Here is a 26,216-nt window from a genome sequence, read left to right on the forward strand (position 1 = left end):
ACTTTCATATCACTGAGCATTTATTTCAGGTGGGGAAAGCAAAGCCACTTACATGGTCCCCAGGGGGTCCTTGAGGGCCCTGGCTCCCGGTCAACCCCTTAAATAGAGACAAAAGGTATTTTTTTATAAAAAAGCCAAAGAAACTTTAAGACACGGAATCTTGCCCTCACTTTCCCTTCATCCCCTCCTTTCCACAATAAAACACATGAAAGCTATAAGACTGAGCTGGAAATTATCCAAGAAGATTTAAATGCTCTGAAATTTGGGGGATACCCTTCATCCTGTTACCATATATTTTGTTGGACACAGTGTTCTCTGGGGGTGGCAGCCTCCCTTCCCCCTCCCCAAAGACACCTGAGAATGACCAATATTAGCTGTCAGCTGTGGAGAGAACAGTCTTGCCTCCCTATGAATAGTTCAGCAGGACTACAAAAAATGATTACCCTCAGGAACTTTGCCACCTGCTAATGCATTGGTTCTCAAAAGGTGTGGTGTGCCATATTGTTGTGGCAGGAGAGGATGGCAATGTGGTGGGAAGATTCATTGACAATCAAAGAAACATTTAAACATTTCAGTATAGTATAGCATAGCATAGTTTTTTCAAAAAATTTTTTGCAGAATATGCATAGATATCTTTTCAAAACCAAGTACTACTAGGAGTTGCTTCCCAATGTATTTCTTATCAATAAAAAACTGGTGTGGCGTGAGTAAATTATTATTCTGAAAGTGTGGCCCAGAGAAAGAAGTTTGAGAGCTACTGCACTAATGGTACAGGAAAATTAATAGGATCTTAGAGTTAGAAGGGACCCCAAGAGTCTTCTAGTCCAACCCCGTGCAGTACAGGAATCTCAGCTAAAGCATCCCTGACAGATGGCCATCCAACCTTTGCTTCAAAACCTCCAAGAAAGGAGAGTCTACAAACTCTCTTGGGAGTCTGTTCCACTACTAAACAGTTTTTACTGTCAGAATCCCCCCCACCCAAATGTTTAGTTGGAATCTCCTTTCTTGCAACTTGAAGCCATTGGTTCTAGTCCTACCATCCAGAGCAGGAGAAAACATGCATGTTCCCTCTTTCATGTGACAGCCCTTAAGATATTCATCTGGGGAAGCATTTCAGCTCACCGTTAGAAATCAGCACATACAAAACAGGTAGATCATCACTATCTCTCCATCTGCGGGAAAACTGGTGGGGGCGTGGCATGGACATCGCCAGGATTTTTGCTAGGGGTGCAGGCTTTTGTTAGAGGGGGCAGAACCTCTGATTAGTATTGATTTGTATCAGCACCAAACTTTATTTTGGAATTTCGAGTTTGGTTCTATATGGCTTCTGGAAAGTGAAGTGTCTTCTGATTTCACTGATTAAAAATTTCAGGGACCTGGCTAAATTTGCTTGGTGTTCTGTATCTTCCACGTGCTGTTTGATGGGGCTTTTTTGGCTTGTTAATACCCCATATTGAGTAGGATCTGTGGGGTGAGGCCTAGAGTTGTTATTACAGTCATACCTCGGGTTGAATGTGCTTCAGGTTGAGCGCTTTTGGGTTGCTCTCTGCGGTAATCCGGAAGTAACGGAGCACGTTACTTCCGGGTTTCACTGCTCACGCATGCGCAGATGCTCAAAATGACGTCACACGCATGCGCGGAAGTGGCAAAACACAACCCGCGCATGTGCAGATGCGCCGTCGCATCTTACGTTTCGTTAAGGATGCAACCCGAGGTACCACTGTATGTTTATCACTGCACATTTCCACGTCATCTGGAAACTGTCCTTAATAGTTAAGGGAGCAAGGCCACTTGGGAGGAAGAATAGTCTCAGCCAGTAATTTAGTCTGGCGAACCATACTCTAGCCTCAATTCTTACGAATCCAGTTTCGAGACATATTGTAGCACTGGAGATGTGTTTGGGCACTTGTCCAGCTGATCTTAACAGTTTAGATTGTACCAGTTCTAATGGTGCGCAATTGGCAAAGGGGCCTAACTGGGCACCATATACAAGCTGTGCAATGGATTTGGCCTCAAACCGTTTGAGGGGTGCAAGTATATATTGTCCAGCTTTAGTTCAGCTTAGGTACCTAAGTATTGCATTTACACTTCTCTGGACATTCCCTGTAACATAATCCCCAGTGCTACTTGAAGATGCTGGGGACTGAACCTGTGGCCTTATGCATGCAGAGCAGATGCTAAACCATTGAGCTGCTGAACCACTGAGCTCCAGGGGCCCCTTCCCTGCAGGAGGAAATGCCTGGAGGGGATGTGAAGATGAATCGCCAGAAGGCCAGGAAAATTGTTACCATATTCAAGCTACCAGTTTGTGCAAGTGAGATGGGACAGCCTCATTTCTCAATGTCAAGCATCTGTCACCTTGGGGCTTTGATCAGCTGATCGACAAGAGAAGAAGCAGAAACAGAGGAAGAAAGGGTGCAGAAACAGGGAACATTCCTGAGGAACCTGATCTGAGTTAGAACATCATCAGACCCAAGCTGGAAGGAAGGGTGGGTGAGGAATAACACCCAAAATCTACACCTAATCAATCACACTTAAGTCTCCTGATGGTGATGGGGCCCTTTATATGTCCAGCTGTCCTTTGTCAACAACAAATTGTCACTTTTTTGTTTGTTGAATATATGCTATAAGGTAATTTATGGACCTAATAGGTATCTAAAGCCATTTGCACATAACAAAATATGTATTATATCATAAAATACATATTTTATTTAGGCACCCTCTATATAAAAATGAGCAAACTAGCAATATTTTAGGGAGCAGGCTAGTAGGCGGGGCCCATTACTTACATCAAAAGAGCCTACACAACACAAAACACTTGTTGCTGTATGTAGGTTTTATTTTATTTGGTTGTTTTATCTTATATTTTGGAAATGCATATCCAGTTTTTTCCCCTTTAATTTTTTTACTCCCCCCCCCCAAGAAAGTGGGGCCCTAAGCTATAGCTTGTTTAGCTTATACAGTCATACCTCAGGTTACAGACGCTTTAGGTTGCGCGTTTTCGGGTTGTGCACCGCGACGAACCCGGAAGTGCCGGAACGGGTTACTTCCGGGTTTTGGCGCTCTCGCATGCGCAGAAGCGCTAAATCACGCTTTGCGCATGCGCAGAAGCGCCGATTCATGACCCACATGTGCGCAGACGCGGCAATGCGGGTTGCAAATGCTGCGGGTTGTGAACGTGCATCCTGCGTGGATCACGTTCGCAACCCAAGCATCCACTGTACATAAATCTGGCACTGCTCACAGGAACATAGGACACTGTCAGACCACTGGCCCAGTATTGTCTGCATTGACTGCAGCAGCTTTCCAGGTTCTCAGACGTACCTAGGGATGGAGGGGATTGAACCTAGCATCCTCTGAAGGCAAAGCATGTTGTGACAGATCCCCGATGGAACATGGTACTCAGCCACTTAACAGAAGTTACAGCCACACCATACATGGCTTCCACCAAAGAATTCTGGGAACTGTAGTTTGTTAAGGGTACAGGGAATTGTAGCTCTGTGACAGGCAAGCTGCAGCTTTCAGTATCCTTTCACAGTGGTGGAGCTGCACTTCCTGGGCATCACAGTCCAGGGGTAGAGGGGTAGGGAAGTTGCCGCCCACTCTCTTGCTGTTATCTGCCCCTGGGTCAGGCCTGACCCAGAGGTGTAGCTGCTGTGGCCAGGTGCGAGGTGCACCACAGCCAAGGAGGATGGGTGGCATCATTGCTATCCACTCTCCTGCTCTCCTCCCCCAGGTCAGCGCTGACCCAGAGGCAGAGACTGTGATGATGGGGGGTTGTCCGGTGTGCTTCCATTGCCACTCAGCTTGCCGGACGATAGCAGAGTACAAAGACAGCCTGTGCTCTGTGTGCCGGCATGCAGAAAAGAGAGTCTATGCTGCTTCTTGGTCTAATTCTAAGAAGCTTTATTTGTACAGTCATATCTCAGGATAAATGTGCTTCAAGTTAAGTATTTTCGGGTTGCGCTCTGCAGCGACCCGGAAGTAACGGAGCGCATTACTTCCGGGTTTTGCTGCACGCGCACGCACAGACGGTCAAAATGACATCACGCGCAGACATGTGGATGCGGGTTGCGTTCGCTTCAGGATGCGAACAGGGCTCCAGAACGGATCCCGTTCGCATCCCGAGGTACCACTGTATAGCAGAAATAAATCAGAAACTCCGGAGACTGCATGTTGTCTCCCTTCTTTGGTTAAAACCGAAACCAGTCTCACACAGAACAAAGAACAGATCCTCAGATGGAGACCACCCCCAGTGGGCACGACGCTCACTCTGAGCTGTTTAACCCTATAAGCTCTGATACTCCTCACAGAGACATGGGAAGGCATGAGCACAAAAGTGCACCCTGGACCCTGAACTCCCCTGGACCCACCCACCCTATGCCTCCATCCTTTGAGAGACGACATGTGCTTTTAAATGTTTGGTGCAGATGTGACCAGAGAATAGAGAGAGAAAACGAGAGCAAGAAGAATGTCATTTTGCAACCACGTGGTAATTGAGAGACTATGTGTTTTCAGTGGAATTAATGGAAATGACTAAGGCCATATTCAGGTCATGCGTTTAAAGAGCTATGATACCACTTTAAACAGAGTGGTTTAACTACCACTCCCTCTTCACAGGGTGCTCACTCTCTGTATCCACTCTTAAAGGCATCAAAGCTTCTGAATGCCAGTTGCTAGAAATTGCAGGAAGGGAGAATGCTCTGGTGCTTGTGGGTTTTCTCACTGGCACCAGGTCATTGGCCTGATCCAGCAGGCTGTTCTTATGCTCTTAATAAAGGAGTGGATTAAATAGGAAACATCAGAAAACTGCCTTATAATATACTCATTATTGTCTACACTTAGTGGCAGCAGCTCTGCAGGGTTTCAGATAAAAGTCTTTGGAGATGACAAGGACTGAACCTGGAACTTTTTGCATATGCTCTATCATTGAGCTCCAGTCCCTCATCCGTATCTACTTAGTGTAACTTTTGCTTTTTGCAAATGAATTTAGCATGCCTGTTATATTGTTTAAGAAACTTGTTTAACCTGAGGCAACCAGTTGCAGAGAAGGTGGGCAACAGAAAGTATATACTGGGGGAATCAAATACTTTCTCAAATAGTTTTCAGTAAAAACAACAACAACATAAGAACCCCACATTGTTTGTCTCTCACTTATTTTGATTAGGTAGAATGAAAGGGAGTATTCCATTCTGCTTCAGCGACTGGCACAGAGCCAAACCTGCCTTTATGTACTAGAAGAGCTAAAATCTTTGTTTCCAAGCATAGCTTCTTGCTGAAATCCTGTAATATTTTACAGGATTCTTCCTTCCTTCCTTCCTTCCTTCCTTCCTTCCTTCCTTCCTTTTTTATTCTGCTTTTGTTGCTCTGTAATGCAAGAGGGCCCTTCCAGATGGGAATAACGCAACAACACCGGGGAAGCAATATGAAACAACTAATAAAGCAGAATGTTGTGTTGACAGTCAAATATAAATGCACTATTGCTGCATCAATGATATATTGCAGGATATACTCACAAACCACCACTACCCGGTCTCACTGCATAAGCTTTGCAGAATTAAATCAGAATGAATGCTGAATAAACAGGTTATCCAGAAGACCCTGTGCCGCTGTCTACTTCCATGAACAAGAAACTAGGCCTTTAGTGTCATCAGCCCAGTCCTGCGGAATACTCTGCCAACAGAGATTCAGCAAGCACCTTCTGTTTCAACGTTTACAACGCCTGCTGAAAACTTTTTATTTTACTGGGCCAATGCAGGCAACTGAGAATATACCTTTCTCACAATACAGTGGTACCTTGGGTTACATACGCTTCAGGTTACAGACTCCGCTAACCCAGAAATAGTACCTTGGTTAAGTACCTTGGGTTAAGAACTTTGCTTCAGGATGAGAACAGAAATTGTGCTCTGGTGGCGCGACGGCAGCAAAAGGAGGCCCCATTAGCTAAAGTGGTGCTTCAGGTTAAGAACAGTTTCAGGTTAAGAACAGACCTCTGGAACGAATTAAGTACTTAACCTGAGGTACCACTGTAGTTAACTGATGTCAAATTTTAACCTTTGATATGGTTTTTATTCTACTGTTTTATGTGCTACTGCTGTAAACAGTTTTGGATATTTCCTTTTTATGAAAAAGCAGTATGTGAATAATTTTATAAGTAAGTAAAAGGAGAACAGCGAGTACGCTTGGAGCATACCATTCCCCTCTGCGCAGATTTCAACACATACCATTAGGCCATCTCGTCCATGCACCCCTCTTAGGCCAGAAAGACCACTTTCTCCCTGAAACATGACAAAGGAAGCATAATGTTAGGGATTACAAGCATGGAGAAAACAGGACACACAAACACAAGAAGCTATCTTACGATGTCAGACCACTGACCTAAATAGTTCAGTTTTGTCAACGCTGGAAGTTCCCCTGGTCTTTTCCATGCCTACACAGAGATGCCAGGGATGGAACCCAAGACCTCCTGCATGCAAAGCCCTTTGCATCAGCTGCACATCTGTTTTATTTGTCATTCTTTTGGCACTGGGATTTAATTATTTATACCAGGAGTGGAGAATCTGTGGCCTTCCAGATGTTGCTGGACTTCACCGCCCACCATCCCTGACTACTCACCATACTTGGCAGGAGCTGGTAGGAATTATAGTCCAACCTCATCTGGACGACTACAGGTTCCGTACTGCTGATACATGCCTCTGGATACCAGTTTCAGGGAATCACGAGTGTGCTCTTGCATTTACACTTGCCTTGCAGGCTTCTGGCAGGCATTTGGTAGGCCACTAGGAGATGTGGATACTGGACCAAATCTAGCTGGACTCATGTTCTTGGCTTTAAGAACACAACACTCCAAACTTGTTTTATACACTTCTTTGAATCCTCGAGGGCTAATTAAGCTATGTAATTTTCTCTCACAAGGTGTAGTGACTGTGAGTGATGTGGACCATCTTTAAAAGAGGATTAGACAAATTCATGGATAATATGGCTGTCAAAGGGCTACTAGTTATGCTAGCTATTGTGCTACCTCCACTGTCTGACATGATATGCCTCCCAAAACCAGTTGCTGGAAATCATGGGGGGACGACCTGCTGTCACACTGAAATCCAGCTTGTGGGCTTCATCATCATCATCGTCATCGTCATCGTCATTGTCATCATCATAAATTTTATTTATACCCCACCCTCCCCAGCCAGAGCCGGGCTCAGGGCGGCTAACACCAATAAAATCACAGTAAAAACATAACAGGGGGGGAAAACCCCAATTTAAAATACAGGTTAAAATGCAATTTAAAATGCAGCCTCATTTTAAAAGTAGCCCATAGATCAAAACCAAAAGGGGAGGGAAACATAAGGGTCAGAGTGAGTCCAAACCAAAGGCCAGGCACAACAGCTCTGTCTTGCAGGCCCTGTGGAAAGATGTCAAGTCCTGCAGGGCCCTAGTCTCTTGTGACAGAGCGTTCACCAAATTGGGGCCAGTGCTGAAAAGGCCCTGGCCCTAGTTGAAACCAATCTAACTTCCTTGAGGCTCGGGACCTCCAAAGTGTTGTTATTTGTGGTCCTTAAGGTCCTCCACAGGGCATACCAGGAGAGGCGGTCCAGTAGGTATCCTATGGGACATCTGGTTCACCACAGTGAGAACAGAATGCTGTAATAGATGGGCTTTTCACCTGTTCCAGCAGTGCCCTTTTTATGTGCTTATGTTCTTATAAATTTAGTAAAAATAATAAAGGAACAGAAGGAGAGTCAGGCCAATGGTGAATCTATTCCAGCATCCTATTCTCACAGTAACTTCAACAGAAAGAAAAGTGGACAAAAAAGGTTCCCATAAGATCTTGGTTAGGCAGAAGATACTGTGCTTCAGGGCAGTGGAGATGGACTATATTAACCATCAGTGGTTCTTTTTTTTCTTTCCTCACTGATGATTTTTGTGAAGATGGAAAAAGGTGCCAATCAGTTATTGGGAGAAAGAGCAACTCTTTGGTTGTTTAAAAGGCAAGAGGAGAAAAAAAAAAGATATTGTGCTTACTGGGTGTCCTTTGGCTCCAGGGGGTCCTTCTCTCCCAAAGGGACCCTAAAAGGAAAATGATTATATTACCGTGACATGAGGATGAACAGATGGACAGTAAAAGTGGATCCTGCAAGCTGTTACAAAACCACATACTACCTGGCTGGAAGGATAAACACTGCCCATACACTTTTCAGTGAAGGTCTCACTGTGCTTTCTACACTTGAACATGTAGCTTGTAATCACCAATCTTGTTTGCACATCTGTTTGGATATAAGGACTGTTTATATTAATATAGATGATTAAATTAGGATGGATGGATTATCTTCATTGTTACTGTGAGCTGACGCTGCTTTTAAATTTCTATTATATTTGCAATAAAGGGAAAAAAGTTTGTTTCAAAGGATCACCAGGCAGCAAGACATCTGGAGGATTGTATCCCTAAGGAAGGTATGGACCACTCACCTGTAATCCCCTTAGTCCTTTGGGCCCATGCCTCCCTTCCAAGCCTTGTGGGCCCTAAAGAGAGTGAAAGGAAGTCGCAGATATCGTACAAGACCAGATGAAGGGTATGCAAAAGAAATAAAGAGAGAGAGAGAGAGAAATTGTTGTTTAGTTCCTCCATTAATGCACTTTTTTTTTGTTTTCAAAAATGATTTGGAAGCAGTTCATTCATTTTCTTTATCCCTATTAATTTTAATTCCCCACAGATTTCAATGGGAAACCCACCCACTCTTCTGCTGCCTGTAACTTTGTGTTTTCTATCCCAATGATTAAGTTCATGATTAAGTATTTTCTTTCTGAAGAAACAGAACAGAACACAAGGGGGCAGGGTGTATTTTGCTTTTTCTGCCTCAGGAAACCAACACCCCTTGGGCATATCAGCTCTGTTGCCATAGCAATTCCAGAAATGAGTACATACCTGAGGGCCTGGTGGGCCTGGCAGGCCTGAAGGCCCCGTTTCTCCCTGAAGAGGACAAAAAATAAATCAACAACAACTATCTCTCTCGCACAGTCACATTATAATACATAGATACATATACTTTTAGGTTGAGTAACCTTCTCTTGGTGGGAGTGGTGTATTCATCCTTAAAAAAAATCTAAACCTTTTAAACTAGGGATGGGGATCCTGTGCCCCCCTCCCCTATTGTTGGTGGACTATCAAGTCATCCTGGCCATAAGCCATGCTGACTGGGACTACTGGGAGTTGGGAGTCCAACCTCAACTGAAGGGGCCACAGTTTCTGCACCCCACCCCTCTTCTCACATGGAAATATTTCACAGCCCATTCCCTTTTTTCAGAGGACAGGACTGGTTCTGTTGATGTTTTTCAACATTTGCAGAGTGCTGGTTGCTACTTTAGAACCCAAGAACTGGTAAGCAGAGCTGAAACTATGTTCTGGTTTCATTGCTTTTAACAAAGAAATCTAGTTGTAGATATTCAACACATACAGAGACACAGAGAGAGGGAGGGAGGGAGAGGAGTTATGAATGTTTTTGCAATGTGCCAAAGGGCAGACGAACGTAGGCAACTTAGGTTGCAGATCAGGAGTGGAGAACCTTAATGGTTTATTAAGGTAAAGGGATCCCTGACCATTAGGTCCAGTCGTGGCCGACTCTGGTGTTGCAGCGCTCATCTCGCTTTATTGGCCGAGGGAGCCGGCGTACAGCTTCCGGGTCATGTGGCCAGCATGACTAAGCCGCTTCTGGCAAACCAGAGCAGTGCACGGAAACACCGTTTACCTTCCCGCCGGAGCGGTACCTATTTATCTACTTGCACTTTTGACGTGCTTTCGAACTGCTAGGTTGACAGGAGCAGGGACTGAGCAACGGGAGCTCACCCCATCGCAGGGATTCAAACTGCCGACCTTCTGATCAGCAAGTTCTAGGCTCTGTGGTTTAACCCACAGCACCACCCGCATCCCTAATGGTTTATTAACACTTGTCAAAATGTGGAATTTTTAATTGGACACAGTAATGCTTCTGAATACCAGCTTCTGGAAAGCACAGGAGGGGAGAGTGTTCTTGTGCTCAGGTCCTGTTTACAAGTCTACCACTGAGGAATATGGTTGTGGATATGAGAACAGGATGCTGGATGAGATGACCCATTGGCCTGGTCCAGCATGTTGTTCTTCTGTTAATCTTACATCCACTTACCCCTCCCCCACCTCCCTCCTGACTTCTGTTCAAATAAATTCTCTGAGGATGGAATTTTTCATTTTGCATTTGCACCCCTCAATATCCCCAGAACACTTACCTGGGAGCCATTAACTCCTTGCACTCCAGTCAGTCCTGGTTGCCCCAGCTCACCCTATAAACACCAACACAGATAAGGTGACAGAATATGTAAAAAGGTCAAGGTACCCCTGCCCGTACGGGCCAGTCGTGACCGACTCTAGGGTTGCGCGCTCATCTCGCTCAAGAGGCCGGGAGCCGGCGCCGTCCGAAGACACTTCAGAGTCACGTTGCCAGCATGACGAAGCTGCACTGGCGAGCCAGCACCAGTGCCGCACACGGAAACGCCGTTTACCTTCCCGCCGGAGCGGTACCTATTTATCTACTTGCACTTAGGGGTGCTTTCGAACTGCTAGGTGGGCAGGAGCTGGGACCGAACGACGGGAGCTCACCCCGCTGCGGGGATTCGAACCGCCGACCTTACGATCAGCAAGTCCTAGGCACTGAGGATTTACCCACAGCGCCACCCGCGTCCCGACAGAATATGTAGTTGTGCAATAAAAAAAAAATATTTATTGACAGGTGCTATTTGATTGTAAATATCTCCTGAAGCAAAATCTGAGGCAAATTTGGAGGACTCTGCTAAAGGGAAACTTTGTGGGGAGCATATATATATTTTTACATGTATGAAATGAAACAAAACAAAAAGCATTAACATACAGCTATGAGGAGCATAATTGTCATGTTCTGAAACAATGCTGGACCTCATGATGAAAGTAGTGAAAGGCCTGAGGCAAGGCTGGGCAAAGGTTAGTGGACTGGAGATAGCTCTGAGTGAGCAATTTGCTCCAACAAAGTTTGGGAGGAAATGGAACCTTTTATGCCTCTGTCTCCATACTTCCTACCTGCTGCCTTGAGGGACATCTTTGGGAGAAGAAAAGGCTAAAGAGTAAACCCTATGCAAATCCAGAGTGCAGTCCCTAAGTGTCTCTGTCCCTAACTGGGCAGAGAAGAAATGGTGGAAACTGTTGATATTTTCACCCCCTCCCTTTGCGAGAATCTCCTGATATGGTGTTTTCAGAAAGGAGGGGGCGGAAACTGCTCTTCGCTTCTTCTGCTCCTGCCTGACTCTGTGTGGAGTCTGTGTGTTATCTATGTAGTGATTAGATGGCTAAGTGAGAGCTGTAGCACTCATGCAAGCCAGGAGTTTTAGTTGCAGCAGCTATTAGAAATAAAAGAAGTTATGCTTCCCAGCTTTCTTCCGTGTTGTTTATACTCTGCTGAGTCTGGTGCTCACAATGCACAGCTGTGAGTCCAGTGCACTGAGACCTGTTTTCCAGGAGTGGAAGGTCTTTGGAAGTGCTCCAGTCGCCTAGCCCAGTCGGGGCAGAACCAGTTATTGAGCCCAGTTGCTAGCACCGGCTCAAAGGCGTACTGACAGAAACTGCCTCTCCATCCTGACCCTTCCAGGGAGGAGGAAGAGGAAGACAGTGTAGCTTTACAACAGGGGTTTGAGGGAGGTAGAAGCCCAGAGGCAGATGAGGAGAAAAGCTGGGAAATCCTGGGAGAGCAGGAACAACACCCAGCTGAGACATTGTCATTAGAAAGCATTCCAGACCCTCCATCTCCCAGAATCCAGTGAGCCTTAAAAGTAGGAGAGCAAAGAGCTTAAAGACAGAAACATTTCCTGGTCTTTATACTTTCCTGGGCAACCAGCTGGGAGCTGCTGACAGCATCCTGACACTAAGATGGTTGGATGGTACCTTGTACGCCTCCTGCAGCTCAGATGGTGCCAAATGTATTGCTCTGCTTTCCATTGGACCACATCAATGAGACCAAGACGGGGTCTTGTCATCTGGGCAGCCCAGGACCTCCATACACACTGCCCAGGCTTGCTACTTTGGTGCTGCGGAAGGCAGCAGTTATGAGTTACTAGTCTCTGCAGCCACAGCATGCACTGTGATTCTCCAACAGTTTGACTTCACTCCTGGAGCCACACTCCATTGTTTCTTGTGGCAGAATGATGTCAGCAACTCCATACTCCCTTCTCCAAGCTCCACCCCCTTGAGAGAACTTTAGAGCCTTCAAGGGTCTGGCCTAAACAGAGACATTCCTCCTGCATTCCCCTGATTCTCTAAAGTGCTAGCTTGGTGACGTGCAGTAGGAACTTTCCTCATAAGGGGTCTTCTCTTTCCTCTTGATCATATAGGTCATCCTTTTATGGATCTTTTCCAATTCTACAGTATCCTTTTTGAAGTGAGGTAACTAGAACCATACCTAGTGTAGTCCCACCATAGATTTGTATAAAGGCATTATAACAGCAGTTTTATTTTCAATTCCTTTCCTAATGATCTCTAGCATGGGATTTGCTTATTTTACAGCTGCCCAAAGCTCTTAAGTTCTTCCCACACTTGCCCCATATAAAGTGATGGCTAAGGAAAGTCCTAATGGACGATCTGAACTACAGACTGATTACAGCGGTAACCCATGTCCATGCGTCTGTGCATGGGTGGGTCATGTTTTGGCGCTTCTGCGCATGCGCGTGACGTCATTTTGAGCGTCTGCGCATGTGCAAGGGGCGAAACCCGGAGGTAACGCGCTCTGTTACTTCCAGGTTGCCGCGGAGTGCAACTTGAACACCCTCATCCCGAAGCACATTCAACCCGAGGTATGACTGTACTATCATGGCTTCTTCCAAAGAATCCTGGAAACTGCTAGTCAGTATTTGTATCATTCAAAAAATTACAGTTCCAAGAATTCCTCAAGGAGAGTAATTTATTTTCCAACCAGTACTTAAATGTGCATTGTAGATATTCTTGGAGTCTGGAAATTGGGCTAGATAATTTTTTCAACCCTCCTCATGACTCAACAGCCCCATCATTTTAATCACAAGAAACTCATGGCAAACAAGGCTATTATGAGTACAAACTGACATATGGCCATCCTGAAGTCGTGAGATTAACAAAGGAAGCTCTAATACTAATTGAACTGGAGAAGAAAGAGGAAGGATGTAGAACCTGAGAGAAAAACACCTACAGTCATACCTCGGGTTGAAGTAGCTCTGGGATGAATATTTTCGGGTTGCACTCTGTGGAGACCCTGAAGTAACGGAGCATGTTACTTCCGGGTTTCGCCGCTCGTGCATGTGCAGATGCTCAAAACGTGCATGCGTGGAAGTGGCAAAATGTGACCTGCGCACGCGCAGACGCGCAGACGCATCTTACATTTACTTCAGGATGTGAACGGGGCTCCGGAATGGATCCCGTTTGTTCCAGAGGTACCACTGTAACAAGTAATTAGTCAAGAAGGAATCAGTGAGGGAGGAAAGCTTGCTGTTCTATCTATCTCCCCCACTTGTTTGGGTAACTTATTAAAAGCATTGTTGCTTTATTTTGACATTTTACAGGTTAATGAAAAACACTGGGGCAGGATGGGATTTTACAAGTGACTAAAGAAAACGTGAAATTATTACCACAGGCCCTGCACGTCCTGAACAGCCCATGGAGCCGGCATCTCCCTACAACAGGATAAAATGTTTAAATTAGACATTACCTTCCTAAACAACAACTTCCTCAGTCTTATGAAGAACGTACAAAGCTGCCTTATACAGAGTCAGAACATTGGTCCATCTAGCTGAGTATTGTCTACACTGATTGGCAGAGGCTCTCTAGAATTCCAAGCAGGGAATATTTCCCAGCCGTACCTGGAGGTGCCAAGGATTGAACCTGGGACCTTCTGCATGCAATGCAGATGTTCTGCCACTGGCCTTCCCTCTGTAGCTTGAGCCAGCACAACCAATAGTGGGAGTTATAGTCCCGCAACATCTGGAGGGTCACAGCATTCTGTAGAGGGTGGACCCGTAGCCTGATATTTTTATAGTTAGCAAAAGCAAAACACATCATGCAGAATAAGAGTGACTATGCCTATACACATAAATCAATTTTTGGTAGTGCATAGTTTTGATTCCTTTAATATAGATCCTCTCTGATACATTATAAATTAAGTTGCATTTTGATACAGGTTGATACATTTTTATGTTTTGTATATGTTTTGTTTCTCTCATGAGTTTAAAAAATATTAATGTACATTGTTTAGAGATATTTATTTACTCATTATCTTACTTAGAATGTGGAATGGTGATGATTAGTAGTTACTGGATTGTGAATAGGAAGTTTGTATTGTTTGCTTATGCTGCCTTTTGCTGGGATTCAAAAACTAGCTAGAGATTTCTGTTGAATTATGAAGGGATTGATAGATAAAATTAAAATAATATAATATGTTTAAAGTAAACACAGCTTTTATCCCTATTAAGTATCTTGGCAGAGAGGCAGGTTAGAAAGCTTGAAACCAAATTAAAAACAAAAGAAATCCAAACTTCATCAAGCCATTGCAAGAGCAAACTCAGTCAGGGCTGCAGACTGCTGCAAAATTAAGCAATGTTCTTGTCAATGGAAAACTGCTAACACTAAGGCCTGTACAATAGAAAGCCAGGGTTGTGTAGTGGTTAGAGCGCTGGACTAGGACCTGGGAAAGCATGGTTCTAATCCCCACTCAATCATGAAGTTCACTGGGTTACTTTGGGCCAGCCCCAAACTCTTAGTCTAGGTTGTTGTGAGAATAAAATAGAGAGGGGGAAAGCATGGATACCACCTTAAGTTCCTTGAAGGCAAGGTGGGATATAAATCAAATCAAATAAAAAAATTAACCAGGCAAATGAGCGACAGTGATATCAGGACATATTACTTATAATTAATAGGGACTGCAAAAAAAGAAAAGGTATCATGCTTAGAATAGAGGACTAAAGGAGCAGAGCAGGAATCACTCACCTTTGGCCCAGGGAGACCCTGAAAACCATGAAGACCTTTAGGGCCCATCAAACCCTGTAAGACAAACCTCTATAATGTCATGTAATAATATTTGGAGGTGATGTTAATTATTGATGATAATGACACTGAAGCGAACCTTTTGAACCCGAGAGTCACACTATCATCTGGACAAAAGCCCAGATCACTATCAGATTCAGGGATCTTGACAAAATACATTTGCTCTGCTAAAGATTTAGGGAACCATGAGAAGTTGCCCATCCCTGCTGTGAAGATAGATTATATAGCCAAAGTGATATAGCCAAATTGCTTACCTGGAGCCCAACAGGTCCAGAAGGTCCGCATTCTCCTTTGGCCCCCTGAAAAATGACATAAAATGAAAAATGACATACAGTGAAGGATACAAACATCCTGGTGTTGACTTCTGGAGTTCCCTTGGAAGAGATGGTTAAACCACTCTAGAAATTGTAGCTCTGTGAGGAGGAAAGGGAGTACCCTAACAACTCTCAGCACCCTTAACAAACTACAGTTCCCAGAATTCCCTTTTGGGGGAGCCATGGCTGTTTCATGTGTTATGATGCTGCAATAATACAGACATGGGGGAGGGGCATGTTTCTATGGGTTGTTTTTAATCATCGCCTTTGCAATGGAATGATAACTACCTCTCCTTCAAATTTGAACCAGTGAGGGCAGTGAAGGTACTGTGTGAATGTCTGGAGGTGGTTGGAGGATGGATGGTGGCTAACAGATTGAGGTTGAATCCTAATAAGATAGAAGCATTGTTTTAGGAGGACAGAGGGTGGGCAGCTTGAAAGTCAGACTGGGGGACATCATCACAGCTGTCCATGGAGGCACAGGTCAATTCTGTGCCCAGGGCAGCTGGGCTCCACCTAGCTCCACCTGGTATGCCAACCGAGACCCTACCTGCCTGCAGACTGTCTCGCCAGAGTGGTGCATGCTCTGGTTATCTCCCACTTGGACTACTGCAATGCGCTCTACGTGGGGCTACCTTTAAAGGTGACCTGGAAACTACAATTAATCCAGAATGCGGCAGCTAGACTGGTGACTGGGAGTGGCAGCTGGGATCATATAACTGTCAGTTTGCATTTCTTGGTACAGAAAATATTGCTCTGATGTGTAGAGATCTTTCATATTCTAATTAATTCAAGAGGGTTCTGGAAGCTTCTCTGTGTGAAAGAAACAAGCAGAAGGTTCATGATGTTTGGGTTATTCCTCCAGAGAAGCTGAGTACAGCTGGCTTAAACTGGTCCTCCTCTGAGGGTCTGCTGCTGGTTCTCTTACTGTTACAGGGAACCAGGCAGAGGGCCTTCTTGTTAGTGGCACCCTCCTTGTGGAACACCATCCCTTCAGATGTCAAGGAAATAAACAACCATCTCACCTTTAGAAGACATCTGATGGCAGCCCTGTATCAGGAAGTTTTTAATGTTTTGATGTTATAGTATGTTCTGATATATGCTGTGAGCTGCCCAGAGTGGCTGGGGAAATCCAGCCAGATGAGCAGGGTATAAATAGTAAAATTGTTGTTGTTGTTTTGTTGTTGTTGTTGTTGTTGTTGTTGTTGTTCCTCCACAGTTCTTCTGAAGGCTGCTAACCTGCTCTTCAATTTTATCTTAAGGAGGAGGTGGAGATGGTGGAAATATATATGCACAGTTTATAAAAGAGGGCAGGGATTTTTTTTAATGTTTGAGGTTTTATTGTGCTTTTAATATTTTGTTGGGAGTTGCCCAGAGTGGCTGGGGCAACCTGGTCAGATGTGTGGTATACAGATAATAAAATGATGGTGATGGTGATGGTGATGGTGATGGTGATGGTGATGGTGATGATGATTACAATATATGTCTTACAATATATAAACAAACACATAAATGGGTGGAAAACAAACAAACAAAATCTAAAATCCAAACATATTTTGAAGTGGCAGGATTAAAGATCCCACCCACTCAAGGTCACAGATAAGAGTCAAAGGCCTGCCGAAAAGGAAATGCTTTTGCCTGGTACCTGTGTAAACTGCTCTGAGATTTATTTTTTATTTTATTTTGTGAACACCAGTATAAAAATATTTTTTAAAAAATAAATCAATCAAATATGTGTTTATTGTGGGTGGGGTCTCAACTGCTACACTCACCTTTGCCCCCTTTTCTCCTTTTTCGCCAGGAGGGCCAGGATCTCCCAGAAAACCCTGAAAGAGGCACATACAGCTGATTTTATTGTCCTGACCAACTTCAAAGGCTCCATAGTGACACATATACAAAAATGATAAAATTATTGAGGCACCCTCCATTATCTCTCTGGATACTGGATGCCGGAGTTCATTCACACACATGGGATGCACATTGCTTGGATCCTCAACAGTTAGGCCTGATCTACACATGCAGAAGGATGAGACAGTGGGGATTAAAAGTGGCTGTATGACTTCAGCCTTCTTGTAATATTGGGATTGCATCCTGTGGTTCCCAGCAGCTGATATTCAGAAGTATTACTGCCTCTCAACATCAAGGAAGAGCATAGTCTTCATGACTAGTAGTCATTTATAGCCTTATCCTCCAGAAATTTGTCCAACCCTCTTTTAACGCCATCCAAGATGGTGGCCATCACTGCCTCCTGGGGAAATGAGTTCCATGCACTGTGTGGAGGACTTTCTTTTGTCTGCCCTGAATGCTCCAACGTTCAGTTTCATTGGATGTTCATGAATTCTAGCGTTATGAGAGAGGGACAAAAGCTCTTCTCTGTCCACTTTCTCCATGTCATACATAATTCTGTAAACTTATCATGTCACATCTTACACACCTTTTCTGTAAACGAAAAAAGTCGCAAATGCTGCTGCAACCTTTCCTCATAGGGGAGTTACTGTGGGATGTAAGAATCAGGTGCAGTGAAACACAACACTGCTGAGTAGACATGAAGGTTGTCTCAGTCCTCCAGCCAGAACTTCCTGCTTTCCAGGACTGAGACGAAACTTCCTATGTGTAACTTGAGATGGGGGTGGCCTCTCAAGAAGTAGAAAGAACCACAGGCTGGCTACCATCTTGTCTCTCTTGTCTCTATCGATGCCATCTTAACAACAGCACTACTAAGATGCACCCTTGGCTCCAGGCCAAGAGAAGAAAAGGGGGGCTTTCTCCCATAAGGAGATAGCCACCACATTTAAACTATGTTTTAACCTTTTAAGTCTGCCTTCTGGGAACCTTTGTGTGAACAGATGATTACTTGTGAGTAAATGTTTTATACTTTACAGAAGACTGCGTATTTAAATATTTACAGAGACTCTAACGAGTCTGAGCAAGCTATCTGCTGTGCGTGTGTTTAAAAAAAGTGGGGAATGTTAACTCTGCTGATTTTGTTGAACTTGAAAAGACAAGTTGGGATAGGATATCTTAGACAATATATACCCCCCGCATTCCTAAGCATTCCCACAGTTACTTCACCCGCTCCACAATATCCTTTTGGAGATGAGGTGGACAGAACTGTACACAGAGAGTATTCTTTTTGACACAGTGCAAAGTTAAAACTATGGCATTTGCGACTAAAAGAGGTAGTGTTGGTCACCAACTTGGGTGGCTTTGAAAGAGGATTAGACATACAGACACATGGAGGACAAGGCTTTTGGTGGTTCTGTTTTCCCTCTAGTGTTTGAGGTAGTCTGCCTTTCAATTCCAAATTATTGGAAGAGAGCTGTTGCACTCTGGTCCTGCTAGCAGGAAGCCTCCCACTGATGCATCTGGTCAGCCACTGTGAGAACAGAGTACTTGGCTACATGAGCCTTTGGCCTGATCCAGCAGGGCTCTTCTTAAGTTCTTAGATTACAGGTGAGTAGGGTTGGGAAACTGCTCTTGAATGCTCCCCTGCACAAATTACCAGTCTATGAGCCAGCTGCCCTGACTGCTCTGAGCATCATCTGGGCACCCTGTCTGCTGCTTGGATGACTTGAACTTGGCATGGTTCATAACTGCCTGCCACTGGTGAACCTGATCTCCACAAGTGTTTGCAGCACTGTGTTGAAAAATATGAATCTTATTTAGATCACAAGATGGCTGTTGCACATGGTTAATAAGCTAATCAGCAAACAGGAGAGGGAAACAAGTAGCCCCCCCCCCCCGATGCTTGCAGAAACAACAAACTGGAGTTCAGTACATTAGGAATGCTCCAATGATGAAATCTCAGCTTAATGAACTGAAATAGTGACCAGCTTCAGTTCTCCCTAGCAGCCTCTCCAGTCCTCCCTTTGCATGAGCCAGGAAGCTGTAGCAAAATGTAGTTTCCTGTTACATTTTTGGACAGGAGCTACCCTGGGCTAGACCCTTTCCAGTGCTCTGCTTTGTGATTTGTTCTGTGATGGAAGAATGCTTCAGGGGAGGGTTGTTCTTTATCAACTGCAAGGCAGTCAGAACTACCAATGATATCACCTGTAATTTTAAGAACCTGTAGTTGAGCTTGCTTTTTTCCTCCTCCCTCCCATTCCCTTTTTTATTGTGTGTCATGCCTTTTTGGATTTGTGAGTCCATCACCATCCATGTCTCTTGGTCCTACATACACAGACCCTCTTAGTGTCCCTATTTCCCAGGGACACCCCTGATTTAGAGAAGCCATCCCGGTTTGTGATTTGATCCCAGAATGTCCCGCTTTTCCTTAGGATGTCCCTATTTTCATCAGAGAAATGTTGGAGGGTATGCACACATTGTGAGGCAGAACTTTGGGCCTCCCTCTTAAGAGCCCTCCCTCACAAATACCCCTGGTCACAAGCTCCCAGCATCTGTAAGCAGCTAAGTAGAACTGCTGTTAGCTGCTAACTCTGGGAGGCAGCTCTCCATCTTGTGGAGGTGGGGTGGTTCTGGGGTTACTGGCTTTACCAAACCCTTTCTTCTTGTTGTTGTTTTTGTTGTTTAGTCATTTAGTCATGTCCGACTCTTCGTGACCCCATGGACCAGAGCACGCCAGGCACTCCTGTCTTCCACTGCCTCCCACAGTTTGGTCAGACTCATGTTTGTAGCTTCGAGAACACTGTCCAACCATCTCGTCCTCTGTCGTCCCCTTCTCCTTGTGCCCTCCATCTTTCCCAACATCAGGGTCTTTTCCAGGGAGTCTTCTCTTCTCATGAGGTGGCCAAAGTATTGGAGTCTCAGCTTCAGGATCTGTCCTTCCAGTGAGCACTCAGGGCTGATTTCCTTCAGAATGGATAGGTTTGATCTTCTTGCAGTCCATGGGACTCTCAAGAGTCTCCTCCAGCACCATAATTCAAAAGCATCAATTCTTTGGCGATCAGCCTTCTTTATGGTCCAGCTCTCACTTCCATACATCACTACTGGGAAAACCATAGCTTTAACTATACAGACCTTTGTTGGCAAGGTGATGTCTCTGCTTTTTAAGATGCTGTCTAGGTTTGTCATTGCTTTTCTCCCAAGAAGCAGGCGTCTTTTAATTTCATGACTGCTGTCACCATCTGCAGTGATCATGGAGCCCAAGAAAGTAAAATCTCTCACTGCCTCCATTTCTTCCCCTTCTATTTTCCAGGAGGTGATGGGCCCAGTGGCCATGATCTTTGTTTTTTTGATGTTGAGCTTCAAACCATATTTTGTGCTCTCCTCTTTCACCCTCATTAAAAGGTTCCTTAATTCCTCCTCACTTTCTGCCATCAATGTTGTATCATCTGCATATCTGAGGTTGTTGATATTTTTTCCGGCAATCTTAATTACGGCTAGGGAACCCTTTCTTGTACCACAGTTTAAATCATGATTAGGTTGCCCAGATGCAGCTGATGGGACTGGCAGCTCCTGAACAAATTAATAGCAAGTGACTTTGGTAGTAAAAGAAGAAATATTATTGGGTTCTTCCAACAAGCCTGTAGTTCCAACTCACCTCATCTCCTCTGTCTCCAGCAGGCCCCCAGTCTCCCCTAAATCCTTGTGGACCCTGCAGGGAAAGGGGAAAGGCAGAGACATAACTAAGCACAGAAAGTTGGGGAACTAGGCTTGGTTCCAGGAGGTACAATTGACAGGGGTGGCTCTTGTTTCTTTTTGCTGGGTGCCTGAGCATGATGATCTCAGTACACCCATCTCCTTCTTGCTGCTGCCGCTTGCTCATTTAACCTCTTCTTCTGGGTAAAGTGCACACAGCAGGAGAGTCCAAGACAAGAGATGGATGTAATGTCAAATTTCCACACTGATCATTACATGCACACTGGAGAGGGGAGGTAAATAAGCAGTGGTTACAAGCCAGGAACGTAGAGGCTCTGAGAATCATCAGTAGCTCTAGTGCAAGGTGATAGATCTTGCTCCCAGATAACACCAAACTCCGATAGCAGCCCTGGCTGCTGAAAAATGATCCACTTGCAGATTTTATGTTAGGATGTTAGCGCCAGGGTAAACAAGGTACTAACTTATCTCCAACCTTCCTTTTAGTGGCAGCACTAAGCAAAGCCATTTTTTAGTGCGGGGGTGGGGAAAGTTGCCAGTGCTTTATTAAATCTGGGCTCCTACCTTTTCACCTTGGATGCCAGGTTGTCCGGACTTTTGATCTGTGCCAGGAAGTCCATCTGAACCAGGAAACCCAGCATGACCTGGAAGGCCTGGTGGCCCTGGTTCACCCTTGAGAAAGAGGCAGCTTATCATTAAAACCATAATGAAGGAAGATATGCATGAAGTCCTACTTTGCATCCCCTAGTTCAGGAGTTGCCAAAGTGCCACCTGTGGCACCTTTGGCTGTCTTCCCCCAATGCCCCACAAAGCCTCTGAGCTACTCTATTCACTGCACCCTTGACCATGCAGTGTGGAGGGTAGTTAGCTTTTTCTCTCCATTGAAAAGAGAAAGAAATTGGGAAAATTGCACTCTTCCCCACTTCCTCTTTAAGCTCTAAGTGCTTTTTTGAGACTCAGGTTAACTCTACTGGATACGATTTTCCTTGAAAAAGCAGCGTTCATGTGTGTGGTTGTGCATGCATCTTCACTGTTTCTCTGTGGGGACCGATCCAGGGAAAGCAGGAGAGTAAGTGACAAGAGGGGGTGGTGCCCTGCACTATACTAGGAGATGGGAAACAGTGTGGGTCTTACCGGGTATCCAATCCATCCTTTTACACCTGACTCCCCTGGATGTCCAGGAGGTCCCTGCAGATAAAAGCTCAACATAAATACAGTCATCGCAAAGGTAGAACCCTCTCCCCTCACCCACCGCCCCCCAAAACAAGGGTCACAATTCTGTACTGGGGGAAGAATATATCCCAAAGATATTGGATATTCCAGCTGCCATGATCCTGGTGTCAAGATCCTCTTCTTCAGGGGATAAGGTTGGGTAAGGAGGGGAACTGCAGAGATGATCAGCCCCAGACACACTTCTGCAAGAGGAGTCTCCAATGCTAGTGCCTCTCTGACCTGACAACAGGGCCATCTTACCCTTAGGCACTACGGGTGCAGGGCACCTGGGCGCTGGGCTCTCAGGGGCACCAGGCTGAGAGTCCAGGGCTGATATTTGGAGTCCGGGGATTGGGAAGAGCCAACAGCCATTGCCGAGTGGAACAGAGCCCGTTGGAGCGCCGCAGCTCTTCTGCCGCAGGTGAGCGAGGCACTGAGGCAGCTGGCCAGCTCTGCCCTCTTGCGTGCCTGGGATTGACGGGCCGTCAAGAGGCCCACCCAGTGCACGCTGCTCAGACGAGGTGCCCAGCTTCGCTCAGTCACTGCTGCCACTGCCTCGGGCTCAACTGTTGTTGTGCTGGGCTCTGCTTGCCCACTCTCCTCCCAGGTGCCCGGTCCCAGCCTTGTTCTGCTGCTGCCGCTGCCTCGGGCTCCTTTGTTGGTGATGAGGTGGCCGGCCAGGCTAGCTCTGCCTTGTGCGTCGCGCCGGCCCACCCTTAAAAAAGGCTAACAATTCTGGGCAACCTGGGGGGGGGGCGCGCCGGGCGCATCTTTGCACCCCAGTGCCACAAATGCTTAAGACGGCCCTGCCTGACAAAGTTGCACTGCTGATCTTTAAGTAAGAGGACTACATCAGGGAAGCCCCAGAGAGTCCCTGCTCCGCCAGAGCAAATGACTTATGGAGCAGGACTGGGCTTTTTTATTTGAAGATAAATTTTCCAACGAAGGAGGAGCTAGCAGTTAGGATGCATTTGCTGCTCCCATACAGGGCTAAGTCTCAGGCTGATTGCTGCTGAAGCTATATCTGTCCTGGCTCCCACATATAGACTCAGTAGATCCTTGGCTCAATTGTTATTAAGGTTTTATTCTAGAATTCACTGCTTCGGTTCTGAATATATTTGGTATATGCTGTTACATTTAGTTTTAAATAATTCCTTTTCTTTGGGGGATGGGGGGTTACATTGTTTTTTGCCAGTGAATTTTTATGCACACTTTCCCCTACACATTGTTTACATACATTGTTTGGTTGGAGAAATGCAAATTTCTAAGTGTCGTTGCATTTCAGATCACATATAGTTTTGAAATGTGTGAATTTAATATGAACCAAACATAATTTCTCTCCCACTGCTACTTACAGGCAGTCCTGGCTTTCCTGGGTGACCGGGTAGTCCAGGAGGTCCGGGCTGGCTCTAGATGATGGTATTCAATAAATAAAAAGGAACACAGTTACCCACCAAATTGCTGAGAATGAACCTGGTGAAACTTGGGGCCCCTTCACACACACTGCAATCAGACATTTATTTTCTCTCTCTTCTTCCTCCCCCGCCTGCCACAACTCCACTTCAGGCAAATGTGTGAACAAAAAACACACAAAATCCCAAGTAAGCATGTTGTGGTCTGGGGTCAGATGCTTCAGGGCATTTCCCTGTGGGTCAGGTAGGTAAAGGTAAAGGGATCCCTGACCATTAAGTCCAGTCATGGCCGACTCTGGGGTTGCGGCGCTCATTTCGCTTTATTGGCCGAGGGAGCCGACGTACAGCTTCCGGGTCATGTGGCCAGCATGACTAAGCCACTTCTGGCGAACCAGAGCTGCACACGTAAATGCCATTTACCTTCCCATCGGAGCGGTACCTATTGATCTACTTGCACTTTGAGGTGCTTTCGAACTGCTAGGTTGGTAGTGACACCCAATTCCACATGCCACCTGGTGGCAAGAAGAGGGAGTTACAGGCCAGCTTACTAGTATCCTATTGACCAGGGGTCAGCAAACTTTTTCTGCAGGGGGCCCTGTGGGGGGCCAGACTATATTGTTTTTTGGGGGGAATCCCCCCATTGACTCTCCCCTCCCTTCTCCACAGCACCGGACGAGCCCCGGTGGCTGCTTACCTGTGCCTTGCGAGCGGCAGGGGCTGGTGGCAGCGGCAGCAGAGGGACGATGAGCAGTGTGAAAAGGCTGGCTTGGGAGAGGGGCTGCTTACAATGGGCCTCCTCTAGGCAGGGTGGGAAGAAGCCAGGAGGAAGGAGGGAGGAGGTGCTGCCGCAGTGTGTGTGTGGGGGGGGGACAGCCCGAACAATCAGAATCCCCACGCTGATCCACATGGCGATTCCTGTACCATCCACAGGCCGGATCCAGAAGGTAATTGGGCTGGAACTGGCCCCTGGGCCTTAGTTTGCTGACCCATGCTATTGACACTGCAAATCAGGTGATGGCAGAGAGCCAATCCAGTGCTATGGCCTGAAAATCATAGCATTGTAGAGTTGGAACCTGGAAGGGGCCTTGAGGATCACCTAATCCAATGCCCTGCAATGCAGGAATACGCAGCTGTCCCTTATGGGGATCGTACCTGTGACCTTAGTGTTATCAGCACCATGCTTTAAAGCTCCAAGATCTGCTGGGTTCCCTTAGTCTGAGCAGCTCATTAATGAGGGAGGTCATCTTTGTAGCTCCAAACTGGCTTTAAGTAAGAAGGTAGGCAGGTAGGGGGCTAGACTGAGAGCAAACTGAGCTTGGTGGAGCATCACCCCGTCTGACCTAACAGCAGCAGCTGACACTTCTTGAACAGTTTGGGACCATGTTATCTGAAGGACTACCTGTACATGGATGAGTCAGTCCAAACTTTAAGATCTGCACTGGAGGTTCCAGTCTCTGGTCCAGTGAGTGGGACCAGTGATATTGAGGTGGTTACCAGGGACAATATCTTGTCTATGTTGGTGTCACACCTTTGAAACTCCCTTCCTAAGGAAATACAATGGTCTGTCATTGGTGATCTCCAAGGTGAGCGTAAAGCCATTTTTGTTCTATTCTGTGAGCTGTATAACCTCAGAGTAGACTCTGAAACAAATGCACCTAAGTAATGTCCATCAAATTCAGTTGGTCTCCTCCGAGAAGAACTAAGATTGGATACAGCCCAGTGTCTGCTGATTTTTTAATTTGCTTTGTAGATATCTGCTGCTGCTAAAATATTAGAGGGGTTAGTGGGGTATTGTGTCTTCACGTTGTGTATCTTAAATCTTTGCAAACTGCCTTATGAGGGCAGTGTGCCTTGAAAGGTGAGCTAGAACCCTTTATAACAACCACCGGGGGGGGGGGAATACTTACTGGCCAGCCCGCACGAAGAAGCTGATAAAATGAGGTTTGCTTTTAAAAAAAGAAAAGAAGGGAGGGTGAGGAAAAAAAACAACAGAAACACACTGCTAATTTTGTTTTCCAAGAAAAATAAGCTAATAAGATTTTTACAAGGTTAACATCCTCTGGAACTTTTAAACCAGAAAAGACAGATTTCTTTTGAAAGGGAAAGCACAAAAATGTTTGCTATTTTACTGAATTTCTGAGATCAGAGAAATCGGAAACTTGATATTGCACATCATTCTAAAAAGGGGAAGAGGGAAGTGGTTGAGGGGAGAATTGAAGGAAACTGAGCTCAGAAATCTCTTCTAGGAAAATAACCAAAGATCTTTCAACATATGGAAATATTTCTAATAAAAAAAAAACGCACAGAGCCGCTCTTGGACAGTTGACAGATGGGCAAACTGAGCTCAGGATCAAGAAGCAGCAGACCCCTTTGGCTCCTTTAAAGTTTATCCCAAATTGATTAATGTGAACAGAAATGGCAAAAAATAAAATTTAAAAACCCTGACAATCTGTCAGGAGGGCTGAGAGACTGATGAACCATATCCTACCCCACTTCCCCTGCCTTCTTCTCCCAGGCCAATTAAATATATTTCTCTCTCTCTAAACACACATCAGGAGGAACTATAGATCTGGGAAATGTTTCATTCTAAAGCCATGAGGGTAGAACTATGGGGGTGGCAGCAGGGGAAACATTATACTTCACTTTAACATTGAGATTCTATTT

General features: G+C 45.5%; 1 protein-coding gene across 1 annotated transcript in view; it reads right to left on the reverse strand.

Annotated features, from left to right (window-relative positions):
• The window catches only part of LOC308468891 (uncharacterized protein), a 152,117-nt gene that overhangs the window by 62,605 nt on the left and 63,296 nt on the right, over nt 1-26,216 (reverse strand). The window contains exons 10-24 of the mRNA XM_080991362.1: nt 25,460-25,498; nt 23,496-23,549; nt 22,063-22,116; nt 21,493-21,600; nt 20,873-20,926; nt 17,145-17,198; nt 15,313-15,357; nt 15,002-15,055; nt 13,648-13,692; nt 10,258-10,311; nt 8,924-8,968; nt 8,467-8,520; nt 8,023-8,067; nt 6,225-6,278; nt 53-97 (exon numbers count right to left, since the gene is read on the reverse strand). Coding sequence (XP_080847488.1) covers nt 53-97; nt 6,225-6,278; nt 8,023-8,067; nt 8,467-8,520; nt 8,924-8,968; nt 10,258-10,311; nt 13,648-13,692; nt 15,002-15,055; nt 15,313-15,357; nt 17,145-17,198; nt 20,873-20,926; nt 21,493-21,600; nt 22,063-22,116; nt 23,496-23,549; nt 25,460-25,498 — 804 coding nt within the window. The remainder of the gene's footprint in view (nt 1-52; nt 98-6,224; nt 6,279-8,022; nt 8,068-8,466; nt 8,521-8,923; nt 8,969-10,257; nt 10,312-13,647; nt 13,693-15,001; nt 15,056-15,312; nt 15,358-17,144; nt 17,199-20,872; nt 20,927-21,492; nt 21,601-22,062; nt 22,117-23,495; nt 23,550-25,459; nt 25,499-26,216) is intronic.

The sequence above is a fragment of the Podarcis pityusensis genome (assembly GCF_964106645.2).
Source record: "Podarcis pityusensis genome assembly, chromosome: Z".
Classification (NCBI taxonomy): domain Eukaryota; kingdom Metazoa; phylum Chordata; class Lepidosauria; order Squamata; family Lacertidae; genus Podarcis; species Podarcis pityusensis.